At 42.6% G+C, this 17,371-nt stretch overlaps 1 protein-coding gene across 1 annotated transcript; it reads left to right on the forward strand.

Annotated features, from left to right (window-relative positions):
• Nucleotides 1-3,382: 3,382 nt before the first annotated feature.
• On the forward strand, nt 3,383-16,574 carry ttl (tubulin tyrosine ligase). The gene is made up of 7 exons (XM_024424533.2): nt 3,383-4,158; nt 4,756-4,834; nt 4,962-5,194; nt 5,448-5,583; nt 5,777-6,046; nt 6,245-6,388; nt 15,206-16,574. Exons 1-7 carry the CDS (start codon nt 3,990-3,992, stop codon nt 15,408-15,410), a joined length of 1,236 nt encoding a protein of 411 aa, XP_024280301.1. The 5' UTR covers nt 3,383-3,989; the 3' UTR covers nt 15,411-16,574.
• The last annotated feature ends 797 nt before the right edge of the window (nt 16,575-17,371 follow it).

The following is a 17,371-nucleotide window of genomic DNA, read 5'->3' on the forward strand; positions in this document are numbered from 1 at the left end:
ATCAGATACCTGTGCCTAATCCATGTTGAATCCATGTGCTGTATTGAAATAAATACTTTTAGATTTGTGTAGATTGTTGTGAATTGTTAGATACTACTGCACTGTTGCATCTAGGAACACAAGCATTTCTCTAGACACGCAATAACATCTTCTAAATATGTGTATGTGACAAATACAATTTGATTTTGAATTTAATAAAGTGTTTAATTTCTCTGTTTTGGCTAGCCACTGACTACACTTGAAGTAGTTAGCAGAGCAGTAGATAAATAATATTTTTGTATTACTTAGCCTAGATAATTGTTTGTACAGTATGTTGACTCTGGTGTCTATTTCAGACATTTTTCAAGAATGAGCATTAAAAGGGGAGAAGACTGCTATAAGTCTGGCCATGTGAAGAAGTGCAGCTATAGTTAGGGGACAATTTACCTGTTTGGTGAAGGCCAGCATGAGGGATAGTGTATCCTGTGTCGGTGAGTGTAGCTATTAAGTTTGCGCATTTTAGCAATACAATGTGTTCTATGCAGCTGTTAACATTCTACAAGGAAAGAGACACTTAATATTGCACTACAATGTTTTGGGTTAAGACAAGTTACTATGAGTAAGGGCAAACATCATGATAAACTTGCAAACTGGGTTTGAATAAGACATCCGATTATCACTTTGCATGTAGAATATTTGGTTTTATTATATGGATCACGCGTTATCAAACATCACACTCCCTCGTCTGATTGGTCGAATTTGTGGCCGTGGTAACTAGTGACGACTGCTAATGTGCTAGTCGAAACTAGGAAGTTCTGAAATATGCGACTTTTTAACTGGTTGTAGTTATACACGTGCCACGTTCAAAAATGAGGCTGATATTTAATCGGATGTATAAATATGACACCCTTTTAAATAATCGAACGACCTAGAAAAGCACTCATCGCTAAAATAAAAAATAAAAGCACTCTCATCGCTCAGCATTATTTACAAAAATGTAACAGACGTTAATGCCGTAGTAGTACATTTTCTGTGAAAATCACTACAATACATGTGCTTTAGCTAAAACCCTGGCCTGGCTAAACTATCTAGCTACTAAAAATAAAAAATAAAATGACAAATATACACAAAAATGAGTAATAAACAAAACAAGACTCTCCTTCACTGCAGCCGAGGTGAGTAAGACATTTAAACGTGTTAACCCTCGCAAGGCTGCAGGCCCAGACGGCATCCCCAGCCGCGCCCTCAGAGCATGCGCAGACCAGCTGGCCGGTGTGTTTACGGACAAATTCAACCAATCCCTATACCAGTCTGCTGTTCCCACATGCTTCAAGAGGGCCACCATTGTTCCTGTTCCCAAGAAAGCTAAGGTAACTGAGCTAAACGACTACCACCCCGTAGCACTCACTTCCGTCATCATGAAGTGCTTTGAGAGACTAGTCAAGGACCATATCACCTCCACCCTACCTGACACCCTAGACCCACTCCAATTTGCTTACCGCCCAAATAGGTCCACAGACGATGCAATCTCAACCACACTGCACACTGCCCTAACCCATCTGGACAAGAGGAATACCTATGTGAGAATGCTGTTCATCGACTACAGCTCGGCATTCAACACCATAGTACCCTCCAAGCTCGTCATCAAGCTCGAGACCCTGGGTCTCGACCCCGCCCTCTGCAACTGGGTACTGGACTTCCTGACGGGCCGCCCCAGGTGGTGAGGGTAGGCAACAACATCTCCACCCTGCTGATCCTCAACACTGGGGCCCGACAAGGGTGCGTTCTGAGCCCTCTCCTGTACTCCCTGTTCACCCACGACTGCGTGGCCACGCACGCCTCCAACTCAATCATCAAGTTTGCGGACGACACAACAGTGGTAGGCTTGATTACCAACAACGACAAGACGGCCTACAGGGAGGAGGTGAGGGCCCTCGGAGTGTGGTGTCAGGAAAATAACCTCACACTCAACGTCAACAAAACTAAGGAGATGATTGTGGACTTCAGGAAACAGCAGAGGGAACACCCCCTATCCACATCGATGGAACAGTAGTGGAGAGGGTAGCAAGTTTTAAGTTCCTCGGCATACACATCACAGACAAACTGAATTGGTCCACTCACACAGACAGCATCGTGAAGAAGGCGCAGCAGCGCCTCTTCAACCTCAGGAGGCTGAAGAAATTCAGCTTGTCACCAAAAGCACTCACAAACTTCTACAGATGCACAATCGAGAGCATCCTGGCGGGCTGTATCACCGCCTGGTACGACAACTGCTCCGCCCACAACCGTAAGGCTCTCCAGAGGGTAGTGAGGTCTGCACAACGCATCACCGGGGGCAAACAACCTGCCCTCCAGGACACCTACACCACCCGATGTTACAGGAAGGCCATAAAGATCATCAAGAACATCAACCACTCGAGCCACTGCCTGTTCACCCCGCTATCATCCAGAAGGCGAGGTCAGTACAGGTGCATCAAAGCTGGGACCGAGAGACTGAAAAACAGCTTCTATCTCAAGGCCATCAGACTGTTAAACAGCCACCACTAACATTGAGTGGCTGCTGCCAACACACTGACACTGACTCAACTCCAGCCACTTTAATAATGGGAATTGATGGGAAATGATGTAAATATATCACTAGCCACTTTAAACAATGCTACCTTATATAATGTTACTTACCCTACATTATTCATCTCATATGCATACGTATATACTGTACTCTATATCATCGACTGCATCCTTATGTAATACATGTATCACTAGCCACTTTAACTATGCCACTTGTTTACATACTCATCTCATATGTATATACTGTACTCGATACCATCTACTATATCTTGCCTATGCTGCTCTGTACCATCACTCATTCATATATCCTTATGTACATATTCTTTATCCCCTTACACTGTGTATAAGACAGTAGTTTTAGAATTGTTAGTTAGATTACTTGTTGGTTATTACTGCATTGTCGGAACTAGAAGCACAAGCATTTCGCTACACTCGCATTAACATCTGCTAACCATGTGTATGTGACAAATAAAATTTGATTTGATTTGATTTGACAAACATATCTTGCAATTTACATCTCTAAAATCGGGGTCCTCACCGGGATATGCAGTACATAAACATTTCCGTTATAAATTGCTGTTGTTATGAGGAAATATACAGTTGAAATGTAAATATAACTGTTGATTTTGAATCTGCAGAAGGTATTTCATTTAATTGTCTTAAGTGAGGTACCAGAATATAAAGACTACAATAACCACAACTGTGAACTCAGAAATCTCCGATTTCCTCCAGCGCGTTCAAGACAACTGGGAACTTTGGGGGGGGAAACGAGCTCCGCCTGGGAACAATCGTTTGAACCGTCATCGAAGTCGAAATTCCAAGTCGGAAACTCTGGCATCTTTCGAGAGCGCAGTCTTTCCGGCCTGAACATCATCGACGTCATGATTTGAGCTCTTATTTTCCGACTTCCCAGTTGTCTTGAAAGCTCCTTAAATAACCTTTACTGGAAAATGTGAATCTCTTTTCATTGGTCGTTGTTTTGTCTCCAAGTTAAACAGCTAAAATCTTAGTAAATACCAGTTTACATAGATAACGATTTAAACAACACTTAAGAAATATATTCAGCTACGTAACATTAGCAAAGCAAGCCAGATAGGAGAAGCCAGAGGATCTCAGCCAGACGTGGGACCAAGTAACGTTAACGTCGTTAGTCAGGCACACCCTAAATCTGGGCACCCATAACTGAAACGTAACGTCAGGCGAGAGTCATGCAACATGAAGTAGTTTGGACTTTTGTGATCTTGAAAAACATTCACTAGCAACAAGAACATGCGAATCACTTTTTTCAGAACCTGGATATGACTGTCTCATCATGCCACAGACACATCCGTCCGCGAGATAGCGTTTGCCAGCCAGTCTGCTAAATTTAATAGCTACACCTGGGCTAGCTAGCTAATAATTCGTTTTGTTGTGTGCTTTTGCACATATACTATTGTTGTAATATGAATGCACCGATGTATACATTTGTCGCAAGAGACGAGAACAGCACCATTTATGCTGAAGTCTCCAAAATTCTCGTCGCCACTGGACAATGGAAGAGACTGAAAAGGGATAATCCCAGATTCAATTTGATGTTGGGCGAACGGAACAGACTGCCATTTGGACGGCTTGGTAAGAGTAGCACTTTTGGCATACTCAGTAAATGGTATTGCATGGCTTTGAATACCTATTGTTGGACTGTCAGTATTCTTGTTCTCACCCTCAAATTGAACCCATGAATTGTGTCGCATGAAACAGCTAATGTAGAGATCTATAATGTAGGCCCATAGTAGATACACACACACCACCAGTACTATTATGGCACTCACTGCATCGTTCCAGCCTCCTTGTGAGTCTAACCAAGACTGCTGCATTTTCTGCATTATGCAAAGTACAAGAAAGTTATTCCCTTATACCACTAATAATGTTCCTTAATTATTTTTTTTGTGGCCCACCCGTTTCACTTTACGATTCATATTTTGGGCTTGACTATCCTGGAGCCCATAGTCTAGACTATATTGGCTACTATGTTACGAAATGTAAACCTTATCCTGGTGACGTCACTGAATCACATCCTCTGCGGATAAGTAAGAGAATGCCACAAGTAGGACACATTGAAGTTTGACTACAGAGAGGGAAAAGGACCAGACACGTGCAAAATGCTTTCCTGTGTTTACACCGCCCTATTGTCATCACTTTTTTCGTCATGTGTTTGTATATCCTCCATAGGTCATGAGCCAGGACTGCTGCAACAGGTGAACTATTACAGAGGAGCAGACAAGTTGTGCCGCAAAGCATCTTTAGTCAAGTAGGTATTTGAACTTTGGTATTGAAAAGGTTTGTGTAATACTTTTCACTCTGATCCTGTAACTTACACTTAAATTCACACTGATTCTGTAAATATCATCAATATCCTCTTTCTTTACATTATGCAGGTTAATCAAGACTAGCCCAGAGCTTCCAGACCCCAGCAACTGGTTGCCTGAATCCTACATCATCTATCCTACTAACCTAAATACCCCCGTCGCTCCTGTAAACAATGGCATCAGCCACCTGAAAAGTAACCCCAAGACAGATGAAAGAGATGTTTTCCTGGCCTCTTATCACTCAAGAAAGGAAAGCGGAGAGGGAACAGTGTGGATCGCCAAGTCATCTGCTGGAGCAAAAGGTACATCCCAGTCATCACGTCTGAAAGCTCGGGTTTCTATTGATAGCTAGTACTGCTAGATACTGTAGTCATTGGGCACTATGGGGAAAATATGATATTGTTGCCTAAAGAATATTTTTTTAAGTTAATGCTTGCCTCATGTTTTTGGAAGTTTCCTTGGACTACCCAGTGAGTTACAAACTCTTTATTGGCAAAATATGTATTCCAAGGATTGTATACAAAGATTAGGCTTGGGTTGGTTTTCTTGTTCCAGGTGCTGGAATTTTGATATCCTACGATGCAAATCAATTGCTGGAGTTCATTGATAATCAAGGGCAGGTTCATGTCATTCAGAAGTACCTAGAAAGACCACTACTGCTGCAACCTGGCAACCGTAAATTTGACATCAGGTAAGCAACTGATACTAATATTTTTGTGAGTGATAGCACATCTGTGTGTTTATTACATATTTATTACCAACAAAATACCATATAGCCTTATAAATACACAATTCGGGCTGTCTGAGGAACAGTAACAGAAGCAATGTTATTGCTGGGGTTTTGCCCAGTAGTCTTTAACTCTGCGGGTTTGTATTGTTCTTAGGAGCTGGGTGCTCGTGGACCATCAGTACAACATCTACCTTTACCGGGAGGGAGTGCTGCGGACGGCCTCGGAGCCCTACGACAGCTCCAACTTCCAGGACATGACCAGCCACCTGACTAACCACTGCATCCAGAAAGAGCACTCCCAGAACTACGGCCGCTACGAGGAGGGCAATGAGATGTTCTTCGACGAGTTCCGGCAGTACCTGCTGAGCACCCACAACATAGCACTGGAGAGCAGCATTTTACCTCAGATCAAGCAGATCATAAGGTAGCTAGCTACTTTTCATCCTGTGCTGTGATGTTTGTGTTTTACTTAATTGAAGATGGAAAAATACCTTTTTTTGTCAGATGACCTTGCAAACATGACCTTTCCCTAACATGCATAGTTCTACAAATAGCTATGTACAGGTATTTGCTACACCACTACTCAGACTCCTGACAATGGTTGTTCTGTCTGGTCTCCTAGGAGCTGTTTGACATGCATTGAGCCAGCCATCAACACTAAGCACCTGTCCTATCAGAGTTTCCAGCTCTTTGGCTTTGACTTCATGGTGGACGAAAGCTTCAAGGTGTGGCTGATCGAGATCAATGGAGCTCCGGCCTGCGCACAGTCAGTATTATTTTATATCCTTTTCCTCCTAGTGGTCATATACACATATGCAGTGCATTCAGAAAGTTTTCAGACCCTTCCCTTTTTCCACATTTTGTTACATTACAGCCTTATTCTAAAATTGATTAAAAACATTTTTTTAACTCATCGATCTACACACAATACCCCTAACGGCAAAGTGAAAACAGGTTGTTCGAAATGTTTGCACATTTGTTAAAAATAAACAACAGAAATACCTTGTTTACATAAGGTTCAGACCCTTTGCTATGAGACTTGAAATTGAGCTCAGGTGCATCCTGTTTCCATGGATCATCCTTGATGTTTCTACAACTTGATTGGAGTCCACCTGTGGTAAATTCTATTGTTTGGACATGATTTGGAAAGGCACACACCTGTCTATATAAGGTCCCACAGTTGACAGTGCATGTCAGAGCAAAAACCAAGCCATGTAGGTTTACATTATTGTCGTCTGGCTCTAATCACAGTGGATACAATGTAAATGTGATCTATACAAGCCCTGTTTTTACAAAACCTGTTCTGCTCATCTTCAAGTAAACCTGACATTTCTAAATACTGAGTCAACCTGTTGTTTAAGATACAAGAGAATAACGTGTAGAGTGCTAAAAGGCTGACACCTCTGTAATTTAATGGAACCTGTGGATCATTATTTGATGACTTTGGGATTGGTTTAATGATAGGCGTACCAAGTTGAAGGGACGATACCATTTTCAAAACAGCTCCTCCATTCCTGTTGCTTTTGTCGTTTTTGCTTTATCAACAGCATTCAGGAATGAGTTTGAGGTGTATCGAGCCCTATTCTTCTCAATTTTCAACCCATTCTTTAAGTTGGGTCATTTCATCATAAATTTCATCATAAATAGCCAGTCTTTTTCGTATATCTCTTAATCTCACTTTCTACGAACTAAATATACTTTCCTGCAACCCCCCTCACCCAATTTGGTACCGATCTGCTATTTTTATTCCTTTTAACTGGAACTTCCATCCGGAGCTAGCCAGCTAACTAGCTACTGGTCTTTGTTAGCCACAGGCTAGCGGTCTTCACCTTTTTGCCGGTCATCAGCCAGCCTTAGCTCAGACAACACCTGCCAGTCTGCACAGCACGATATCAACTCAGAGCATATTGGACTGCTTCTCTCTACCATATTACCAGATTCCTGCCGCTCTGGATCATTACACCGGATCATCGCAGCTAGCTAGCTGCAAACGAGGGGCTACTGTTAGCTAACGCCTCTGTCCCAAAGCAAGCACCAGCTAGCCTCGAGCTAGGACCATATACCAGCTAATTCTAGGGCTACAATACCTCCTTTGCTAATTGGCCTGGACCCTTTATTGTCGACATGGAGCCAAGCTGATCCATCATGACTGGACTGCCGACGTGATCGCCCGATGTGGTCTCAACAGGCTATTCTGTTACGATGTCACCGAAGTAGAGGTCGACCGATTAATCGATATGGCCGATTAATTGGGGTTGATTTCAAGTTTTCATAATAATGGGAAATATGTATTTTTGGACACCGATTTGGCCGATTTTTATATATATACACTAGCCTATATATATATATATATTATTATTTACACCTTTATTTAACTAGGCAAGTCAGTTAAGAACACATTCTTATTTTCAATTAGGGCCTAGGAACGGTGGGTTAACTGCCTCGCTCAGGGGCAGAATGACATATTTTTACCTTGTCAGCTCGGGCAATTCAATCTTGCAACCTTACAGTTAACTAGTCCAACGCTATAACCACCTGCCTCTCATTGCACTCCACAAGGAGTGTGCCTGTTACGCGAATGCAGTAAGCCAAGGTAAGTTGCTAGCTAGCATTAAACTTGTCTTATAAAAAAACAATCAATCATAATCACTAGTTAACTACACATGGTTGATGATATTACTAGTTTATCTAGCGTGTCCTGCGTTGCATATAATCTGACTGAGCATACAAGTATCTGACTGAGCGGTGGTAGGCAGCAGTAGGCTCGTAAGCATTCATTCAAACAGCACTTTCGTGCGTTTTGCCAGCAGCTCTTCGTTGTGCGTCAAGCATTGCGCTGTTTATGACTTCAAGTCTATCAACTCCCGAGATGAGGCTAGTGTAACCGATGTGAAATGGCTAGCTAGTTAGCAGGGGGTACGCTAATAGCGTTTCAAACGTCACTCGCTCTGAGCCTTGGAGTGGTTGTTCCCCTTGCTCTGCATGGGTAACGCTGCTTCGAGGGTGGCTGTTGTCGTTGTGTTCCTGGTTCGAGCCCAGTGAGGAGCGAGGAGAGGGACGGAAGCTATACTGTTACACTGGCAATACTAAAGTGCCTATAAGAACATCCAACAGTCAAAGGTTAATGGAATGCAAATGGTATAGAGGGAAATAGTCCTATAATAACTACAACCTAAAACTTCTTACCTGGGAATATTGAAGACTCATGTTAAAAGGAACCACCAGCTTTCATATGTTCTCATGTTCTGAGCAAGGAACTTAAACGTTAGCTTTCTTAGATGGCATATATTGCACTTTTACTTTCTTCTCCAACACTTTGTTTTTGCATTATTGAAACCAAATTGAACATGTTTCATTATTTATTTGAGGCTAAATTGATTTTATTGATGTAATATACAGTGGGGCAAAAAAGTATTTAATCAGCCACCAATTGTGCAAGTTCTCCCACTTAAAAAGATGAGAGGCCTGTAATTTTCATCATAGGTACACTTGAACTATGACAGACAAAATGAGAAAAGAAAATCCAGAAAATCACGTTGTAGGATTTTTAATGAATTTATTTGCAAATTATGGTTGAAAATAAGTATTTGGTCTCAATACTGTAGTTTCTCAATACTTTGTTATATAACCTTTGTTGGCAATGACAGAGGTCAAACGTTTTCTGTATGTCTTCACAAGGTTTTCACACACTGTTGCTGGTATTTTGTCCCATTCCTCCATGCAGATCTCCTCTAGAGCAGCGATGTTTTGGGGCTGTTGCTGGGCAACACGGACTTTCAACTCCCTCCAAAGATTTTCTATGGGGTTGAGATCTGGAGACTGGCTAGGCCACTCCAGGACCTTGAAATGCTTCTTACTCCACTCCTTCGCCACTCCTTCGTTGCCCGGGCGGTCTGTTTGGGATCATTGTCATGCTGAAAGACCCAGCCACGTTTCATCTTCAATGCCCTTGCTGATGGAAGGAGGTTTTCACTCAAAATCTCACGATACATGGCCACATTCATTCTTTCCTTAACACGGATCAGTCATCCTGGTCCCTTTGCAGAAGAACAGCCCCAAAGCATGATGTTTCCACCCCCATGCTTCACAGTAGGTATGGTGTTCTTTGGATGCAACTCAGCATTCTTTGTCCTCCAAACACGACGAGTTGAGTTTTTACCAAAAATTCTATTTTGGTTTCATCTGGCCATATGACATTCTCCCAATCTTCTTCTGGATCATCCAAATGCTCTCTAGCAAACTTCAGACGGGCCTGGACATGTACTGGCTTAAGCAGGGGGACACGTCTGGCACTGCAGGATTTGAGTCCCTGGCGCCGTAGTGTGTTACTGATGGTAGGCTTTGTTACTTTGGTCCCAGCTCTCTGCAGGTCATTCACTAGGTCCCCCCGTGTGGTTCTGGGATTTTTGTTCACTGTTCTTGTGATCATTTTGACCCCCACGGGGTGAGATCTTGCGTGGAGCCCCAGATCGAGGGAGATTATCAATGGTCTTGTATGTCTTTCATTTCCTAATAATTGCTCCCACAGTTGATTTCTTCAAACCAAGCTACTTACCTATTGCAGATTCAGTCTTCCCAGCCTGGTGCAGGTCTACAATTGTCTTTTATACTGATAACAAGTTCAAACAGGTGCCATTAATACAGGTAACGAGTGGAGGACAGAGGAGACTCTTAAAGAAGAAGTTACAGGTCTGTGAGAGCCAGAAATCTTGCTTGTTTGTAGGTGAACAAATACTTATTTTCCACCATAATTTGCAAATAAATTCATAAAAAATCCTACAATGTGATTTTCTGGATTTTTTTCTCTCCATTTTGTCAGTCATAGTTGAGGTGTACCTATGATGAAAATTACAGGCCTCTCTCATCTTTTTAAGTGGGAGAACTTGCAAATTTGGTGGTTGACTAAATACTTTTTTGCCCCACTGTATTAAGTTAAAATACGTTTTCATTCAGTATTGTCGTAATTGTAATTATTACAAATACATTTAAACAATCGTCCGATTAATCGGTATCGGCTTTTTTGGTCCTCCAATAATCGGTATCGGCGTTGGAAAATCATAATCAGTCGACCTCTACACCGATGAGCCATCTGCTAGCCCCAGCCCGCTAGCTTTTCTGAACGATGTGTCCCCTGCTCGCCTAGCATAGTAGTGACTTGCGAACGACACATGGCTCACCTATTGCTGCTCTTTGGACCCTATGATCACTCTGCTACACAGCTGATGCCCCCTGGACTGTTTCAATAACACAGTACCTCATTTCCGGTATGAGGTCCGGTATGTACAGGTCCGGTATGTACCTAACTGACCCACTCTGCCCATTCATCGCCAATGACCCGTTGTCTTAGCACTCCTGATTATTATTATTTATTTAATTTGTCTGTTATTTTACCAGTTAAGTTGACTGAGAACACGTTCTCATTTACAGCAACGACCTGGGGAATAGTTACAGGGGAGAGGAGGGGGATGAAAGAGCCAATTGTTCACCACTTGTGATTGCTTATGCCTCTCTCTAATGTCAATATGCCTTGTCTACTGCTGTCTTGGCTAGTTCTAATTGTTTTATTTCCACTCCTTCCACTCCCCAGCCGCTATCGTTTGTTGACTTCTGTAACTGTAAAAGCCTTGGTTTCATGCGTGTTAACATTAGAAGCCTCCTCCCTAAGTTTGTTTTATTCACTGCTTTAGCACACTTTGCCAACCCTGATGTCCTTGCCATGTCTGAATCCTGGTTTAGGAAGGCCACCAAAAATTCGGAAATTTCCAACTACAACATTTTCTGCCAAGATTGCAACTCCACCCCCTTTGGCAGTTCTATCTACTGCAAAGATAGCCAGGTCTCTGCCCAAACAGTTTGTGCTTCTACTTTTAAAAATCCACCTTTCCAGAAATAAGTCTCACTGTTGCCGCTTGTTATAGACCCCTTCAGGCCCCAGCTGTGCCCAGGACACTATGTGAATTAATTGCCCCCCCATTTATCTTCAGAGTTTGTACTGTTAGATGACCTAAACTTAGATGACCTAAACTGGGATATGCTTAACACCCCGGCCGTTCTACACTCTAAGCTAGATGCCTTCAATCTCACACAAATTATCATGGAACCTACCAGGTACAACCCTAAATCCATATAAACATGGGCACCCTCATAGATATCATCCTGACCAACCTGCCCTGTAAATACACCTCTGCTGTCTTCAACCAGGATCTCAGCGACCACAGCCCCATTGCCTGCGTCCGTAATGGGTCCGCGTTCAAACGACCACCCCTCATCACGCTCCCTAAAACACTTCAGCGAGCCGGCCTTTCTAATCGACCTGGCCCGGGTATCCTGGAAGGATATTGACCTCATTCCGTCAGTAGAGGATGCCTGGTTATTCTTTAAAAGTGCTTTCCTCACCATCTTAACTTCATATGGCTGCAGGGGCAGTATTGAGTAGCTTGGATGAAAAGGTGCCCATTGTAAACAGCCAGCTCCTCAGTCTCAGTTGCTAATATATGCATATTATTAATTAAGTATTGGATAGAAAACACTCTAAAGTTTCCAAAACTGTCAAAATATTGTCTGTGAGTATAACAGAACTGATATTGCTGGCAAAACCCTGAGGAAAATCAAAACAGGAAGTGGCTTCTATTTTGAAAACTCCATGTTCCATAGCCTCCCTTTGCTGGATTTAAAGGGATATGAACCAGATTCCTTTTCCTATCGCTTCCTCAAGGTGTCAACAGTCTTCAGACAGTTTCAGGCTTTTATTTTGAAAAATGAGCCAGAATGATAACATCGCGTCAAGTGGTCACATGAGTTTTGCTTGCGCAACAGAATTTGGACAGCGATTGTTTTCCCCTCTCCTACTGTGAAAGACATTTGCGGTTGATATATTATCGATTTATTTATTTTAAAAACAACCTAAGGATTGATTATAAAAAACATTTGACATGTTTCTGTGGACATTTTGGAATTTTCGTCTGCGTTGTCGTGACCGCTCTTTCCTGTGGATTTCTGAACATAACACGACAAACAAACGGAGGTATTTTGGATATAAAAATCATCTTTATGGAACAAACGGAACATTTGTTATGTAACTGGGAGTCACGTGAGTGAAAACATCCGAAGATCATCAAAGGTAAACGATTCATTTGATTGCTTTTCGGATTTTCGTGACCGAGCTACCTGATGCTAAGTGTACTTAATGTTTTATTGTGCGATCGATAAACTTACACAAACTCTTGGATTGCTTTCGCTGTAAAGTATAATTTCAAAATCTGACAAGACAGGTGGATTAACAAAAGGCTAAGCTGTGTTTTCCTATATTGGACTTGTGATTTTCATGAATATAAATATTAATAGTAATATTTATAGTAATATTTATTGTATGTAGCGCTATGCTATTCAGCGGTTGTTGATTACACTTATCCCGATAGGGGGATTGCAGCCATAACAAGTTTTAAATAAGCATGCCCCGTTCAAAAAATGTAGAACTAAGAACAGATAGAGCCCTTGGTTCACTCCAGACATGACTGCCCTTGACAAGCACAAAAACATCCTGTGGTGTACTGCATTAGCATCGAATAGCCCCCGTGATATGCAACTTTTCAGGGAAGTTAGGAACCAATATACACAGGCGGTTAGGAAAGCAAAGGCTAGCTTTTTCAAACATAAATTTGCATCCTGTAGCACAAACTCAAAAAAGTTCTGGTACACTGTAAAGTACATGAAGAATAAGAGCACCTCCTCCCAGCTGCTCATTGCACTGAGGCTAGGAAACACTGTCACCACTGACAAATCCACGATAATCGAGAATTTCAAGAAGCATTTTTCTACGGCTGGCCATGCTTTCCACCTGGCTACCCCTACCCCGGTCAACAGCTCTGTACCCCCCACAGCAACTTTCCCAAGCCCCCAAATTCAGATAGCTGATGTTGGGCTAAACAATCTGGACCCTCTCTTTCGTAAATTATCCGCCACAATTGTTGCAACCCCTATTACTAACCTGTTCAACCTCTTTTGTATTGTCTGAGATCCCTAATGATTGGAAAGCTGCTGCGGTCATCCCCCTATTCAAAGGGGGGAGACACTCTAGACCCAAACTGTTACAGACTTATTTCTATCCTACCCTGCCTTTCTAAAGTCTTTCGAAAGCCAAGTTAACAAACAGATCACCGACCATTTTGAATCCCACCGTACCTTCTCCGATATGCAATCTGTTATTCGAGCTGGCCATGGGTGCACCTCAGCTACACTCAAGGTCCTAAACGATATCATAACCGCCATCGATAAAAGACAATACTGTGCAGCCATCTTCATCGACCTAGCCAAGGCTTTCGACTCTGTCAATCACCGCATTCTTATCGGCAGACTCAACAGCCTGGTTCACCAACTACTTCTCAGAATTCAGTGTGTCAAATCGGAGGGCCTGTTGTCCGGGCCTCTGGCAGTCTTTATGGGGGTGCCACAGGGTTCAATTCTCGGGCCGACTTTTTTTCTCTGTATATATCAATGATGTTGCTCTTGCTGCTGGTGATTCTCTAATCCACCTCTACGCAGACAACACCATTCTGTATACATCTGGCTCTTCTTTGGACACTGTTAACTTACCTCCAGATGAGCTTCAATGCCATACAACTCTCCTTCCGTGGCCTACAGCTGCTCTTAAATGCAAGTAAAACTAAATTCATGCTCTTCAACCGATCTCTGCCCGCACCCGCCCATCTAGCATCACTACTCTGGACGGTTCTTACTTAGAATATGTGGACAACTACAAATAACTAGGTGTCTGGTTAGACTGTAAACCCTCCTTCCAGACTCACATTAAGCATCTCCAATCCAAAATTAAATCTAGAATTTGCTTCCTATTTCGCAACAAAGCCGCCTTCACTCATTCTGCCAAACACCCTCGTAAAGCTGACTATCCTACTGATCCTTGACATCGGCGATGTCATTTTACAAAATAGCCCTCCAACACTCTACTCAGCAAATTGGTTGCAGTCTATCATAGTGCCATCCATTTTGTCACCAAAGCCCCATATACTACCCACCACTGCGACCTGTATGCTCTCATTGGCTGGCCCTCGCTTCATATTCGTCGCCAAATCCACTGGCTCCAGGTCATCTATAAGTCTTTGCTAGGTAAAGCCCCGCCTTATCTCAGCTCACTGGTCACCATAGCAGCACCCACCCATAGCACGCGCTCCAGCAAGTATATTTCACTGGTCATCCCCATAGCTAACTCTTCATTTGCCTGCCTTTTCTTCCAGTTCTCTGCTGCCAATGACTGGAACGAATTGCAAAAATCACTGAAGCTGGAGACTTATATCTCCCTCACTAACTTTAAGCATTCTGTCCAACCGAGAGGTTTGGGTAGAGTAATTATTTTGAAAATGTTTGTTCCATTGTTCAAAGCTTAGAGGGCTATGTTAACCTCCCATGTTAGGTTTAATTCATGTTTTGTCTTTTGATCACTGACGTCCAAGTGAACCTAAATGTGCTTGTAAAATTGTCCTTTGAATCATTGATTTGTCCAGGTATAATCTCACTAAACCTGGTTTAAGGGGTATCTTATTAATTGCACTCTCTCTCCATCCTCTAGGAAACTCTACCCGGAGCTATGTCAAGGTATCGTGGACATAGCCATCTCCAGTGTCTTCCCACTGAACAATGATTCCGAACCACGATCATCTTCCTCCTCCCCTGCTCCTTACTCCTCCTCCCCCTCCTTTTCCACTCTCAACTCATCCTGTTCCTCTCCGAAACTGAGAGGACCCCTCCACGTAGGCCCATTCACCCGGTTGTAAGTCCCTCCTCTGCTTCAGAAGTTCCAACCTCTGCCCTCTGCTCCTCACTCCTACGCTTTTCCCGAGATGTCCCACAGGCCAGGAAGCTTTGCCATCTCATTGGTTCTTTCATGGCAAGTTGTCTCGAATGGGAATACCCTTGTGATTGACTGAAGATTGTGTGACTTTCTCGTATGTGCTACCACATTCTCCTCCCCATACCCCCACAGTGGAAGCACATTTCAGAGGAAAGCCTGGACAGGCATGCAGAAAATGAATGTGTGTAGACTTGGTGAATGTTCGGATGGTGATGAGGATTAAGATGAATTGGCGACAGGCTGACAGATTTGGGGGTCCCAGAACAAGAAGCTTCCCTTGTGAACCAGTGCTGCCACTGAGGCAACCCTAGACTGTGTATGGACGACCTCTGAAGATGGAGGGGACGCTTCACTTATTATACAGACTTTAGTGCCTTACATCTCCACCCATACCCCCTTAAAGATGCAACCTGTCGATTTTAGCATAGCGCCTCTGCTACTGCGTGTGTTATGTGAGCCTGTGTATTGTCGATCAGGCAAGTGTGTATGTCTGTGTGGTCTAGTCTTTTTTTTTTTTTCTGGGTTTGGAGATCTTTGGATTTTATCCACAAAAGTTAGCATTATCAGGGGAGGGAAAAAAACTTTCCTGCATCTTGATATGAATACCTGACATTGCCTATATATCATTCTTCATATCATGGTTATTGACAAAGCCCCAGAGTTTTTTTGTTGTACTGTATTTTAAGAGGATTAAAGCAGAAAATAGGCTACATTTTATTGCTACTGTAATTGTATTATAGCTATTTGATAGCTGTTATTCCAGGCTCGCTGTGTAGTGTTAGCTCTTCCATTTTGACAGACTTGTATTCAAGTTCATTTAGTCAGTGTTGTTCATTCAGTGTACAAAAGATTTCTAGACAGACTACTCCTTTTTCCTCTGTCAACAAAGAGCATTTGTGGAAGGACTAGAGATACACCTCCCCTGTTTAATTTGAAACTAGCTTTGCAACTTCCGAACATTTCAACCCATTTGAACCTTCTAAAGGTTCTACCAGTCAAACCGTTACACGGTTATGCATGAGGATCTCCACTACAGCTGTAGATCTGTTTTTGTTTGTGATTTTAATAGAGATTGCATGCCGGTGTGGAAGCATGTTACTGTGTCTGTTGTGTGTCATAATGCAAGTAGGCCGACCCTTGTCTGTCTGTTAAACTGTAATATTCAGTGTCGACAACCTGACCACCTTCAGTTTACAGAGGCTTTAGCATTATTGCCCACAGTTAACTCTTAGATTAAGTTACTTTGTCCTCTGTTAAAATTTATTTTAAGTATTAGTTAGTCCCTTAAAAGGGGCAATCCGTAGTTGAAACAATAACAAAGTGCATCTGTTTCGGTAAAAGGCTAAGGGGATGCGGCTGGAAAAAATGTAACCACTCTCAAATTCATAGACCGAGCTATGGATGCAAGGACTGACCATCCATGATATCAACATTATAGTTTTAACCATGTTTTTAGGCTATTGTTTGTTTACATGTACTTTGTTTACAAACATTGGAGTAAACCAAGCTTATATACTACATGAAAAAGTATGTGGACACCTGCTCGTTGAACATCTCATAAAAAAATTGTTGGCATTAACATGGACTTGGTCCCCCCTTTGCTGCTATAACAGCCTCCACTCTTCTGGGAAGGCTTTCCACTAGACGTTTGAACATTGCTGCTGGGACTTGCTTCCATTCAGCCACAAGAGTATTAGTGAGGTTGGACACTGATGTTGGGCGATTAGGCCTGGCTCGAAGTTGGCGTACCAATTCATCCTAAAGGTGTTCGATGGGGTTGATGTCAGGGCTCTGTGCAGGCCAGTCAAATTCTTCCACACAGATGTCAACAAAACATTTCTGTATGAACCTTGCTTTGTGCACAGGGGCATTGTCATGCTAAAA

Source organism: Oncorhynchus tshawytscha, linkage group LG01 (genome assembly GCF_018296145.1).
Source record: "Oncorhynchus tshawytscha isolate Ot180627B linkage group LG01, Otsh_v2.0, whole genome shotgun sequence".
Taxonomy (NCBI): domain Eukaryota; kingdom Metazoa; phylum Chordata; class Actinopteri; order Salmoniformes; family Salmonidae; genus Oncorhynchus; species Oncorhynchus tshawytscha.

What these genes read in the sequence shown, in the direction of transcription:
- ttl (XM_024424533.2), top strand. Translation starts at nt 3,990, where the DNA reads ATGAATGCACCGATGTATACATTTGTCGCAAGAGACGAGAACAGCACC. An exon ending in CGCAAAGCATCTTTAGTCAA is followed by an intron (nt 4,835 to 4,961) that starts GTAGGTATTTGA and finishes TACATTATGCAG; the next exon opens with GTTAATCAAGACTAGCCCAG. An exon ending in GGAGCTCCGGCCTGCGCACA is followed by an intron (nt 6,389 to 15,205) that starts GTCAGTATTATT and finishes TCCATCCTCTAG; the next exon opens with GAAACTCTACCCGGAGCTAT.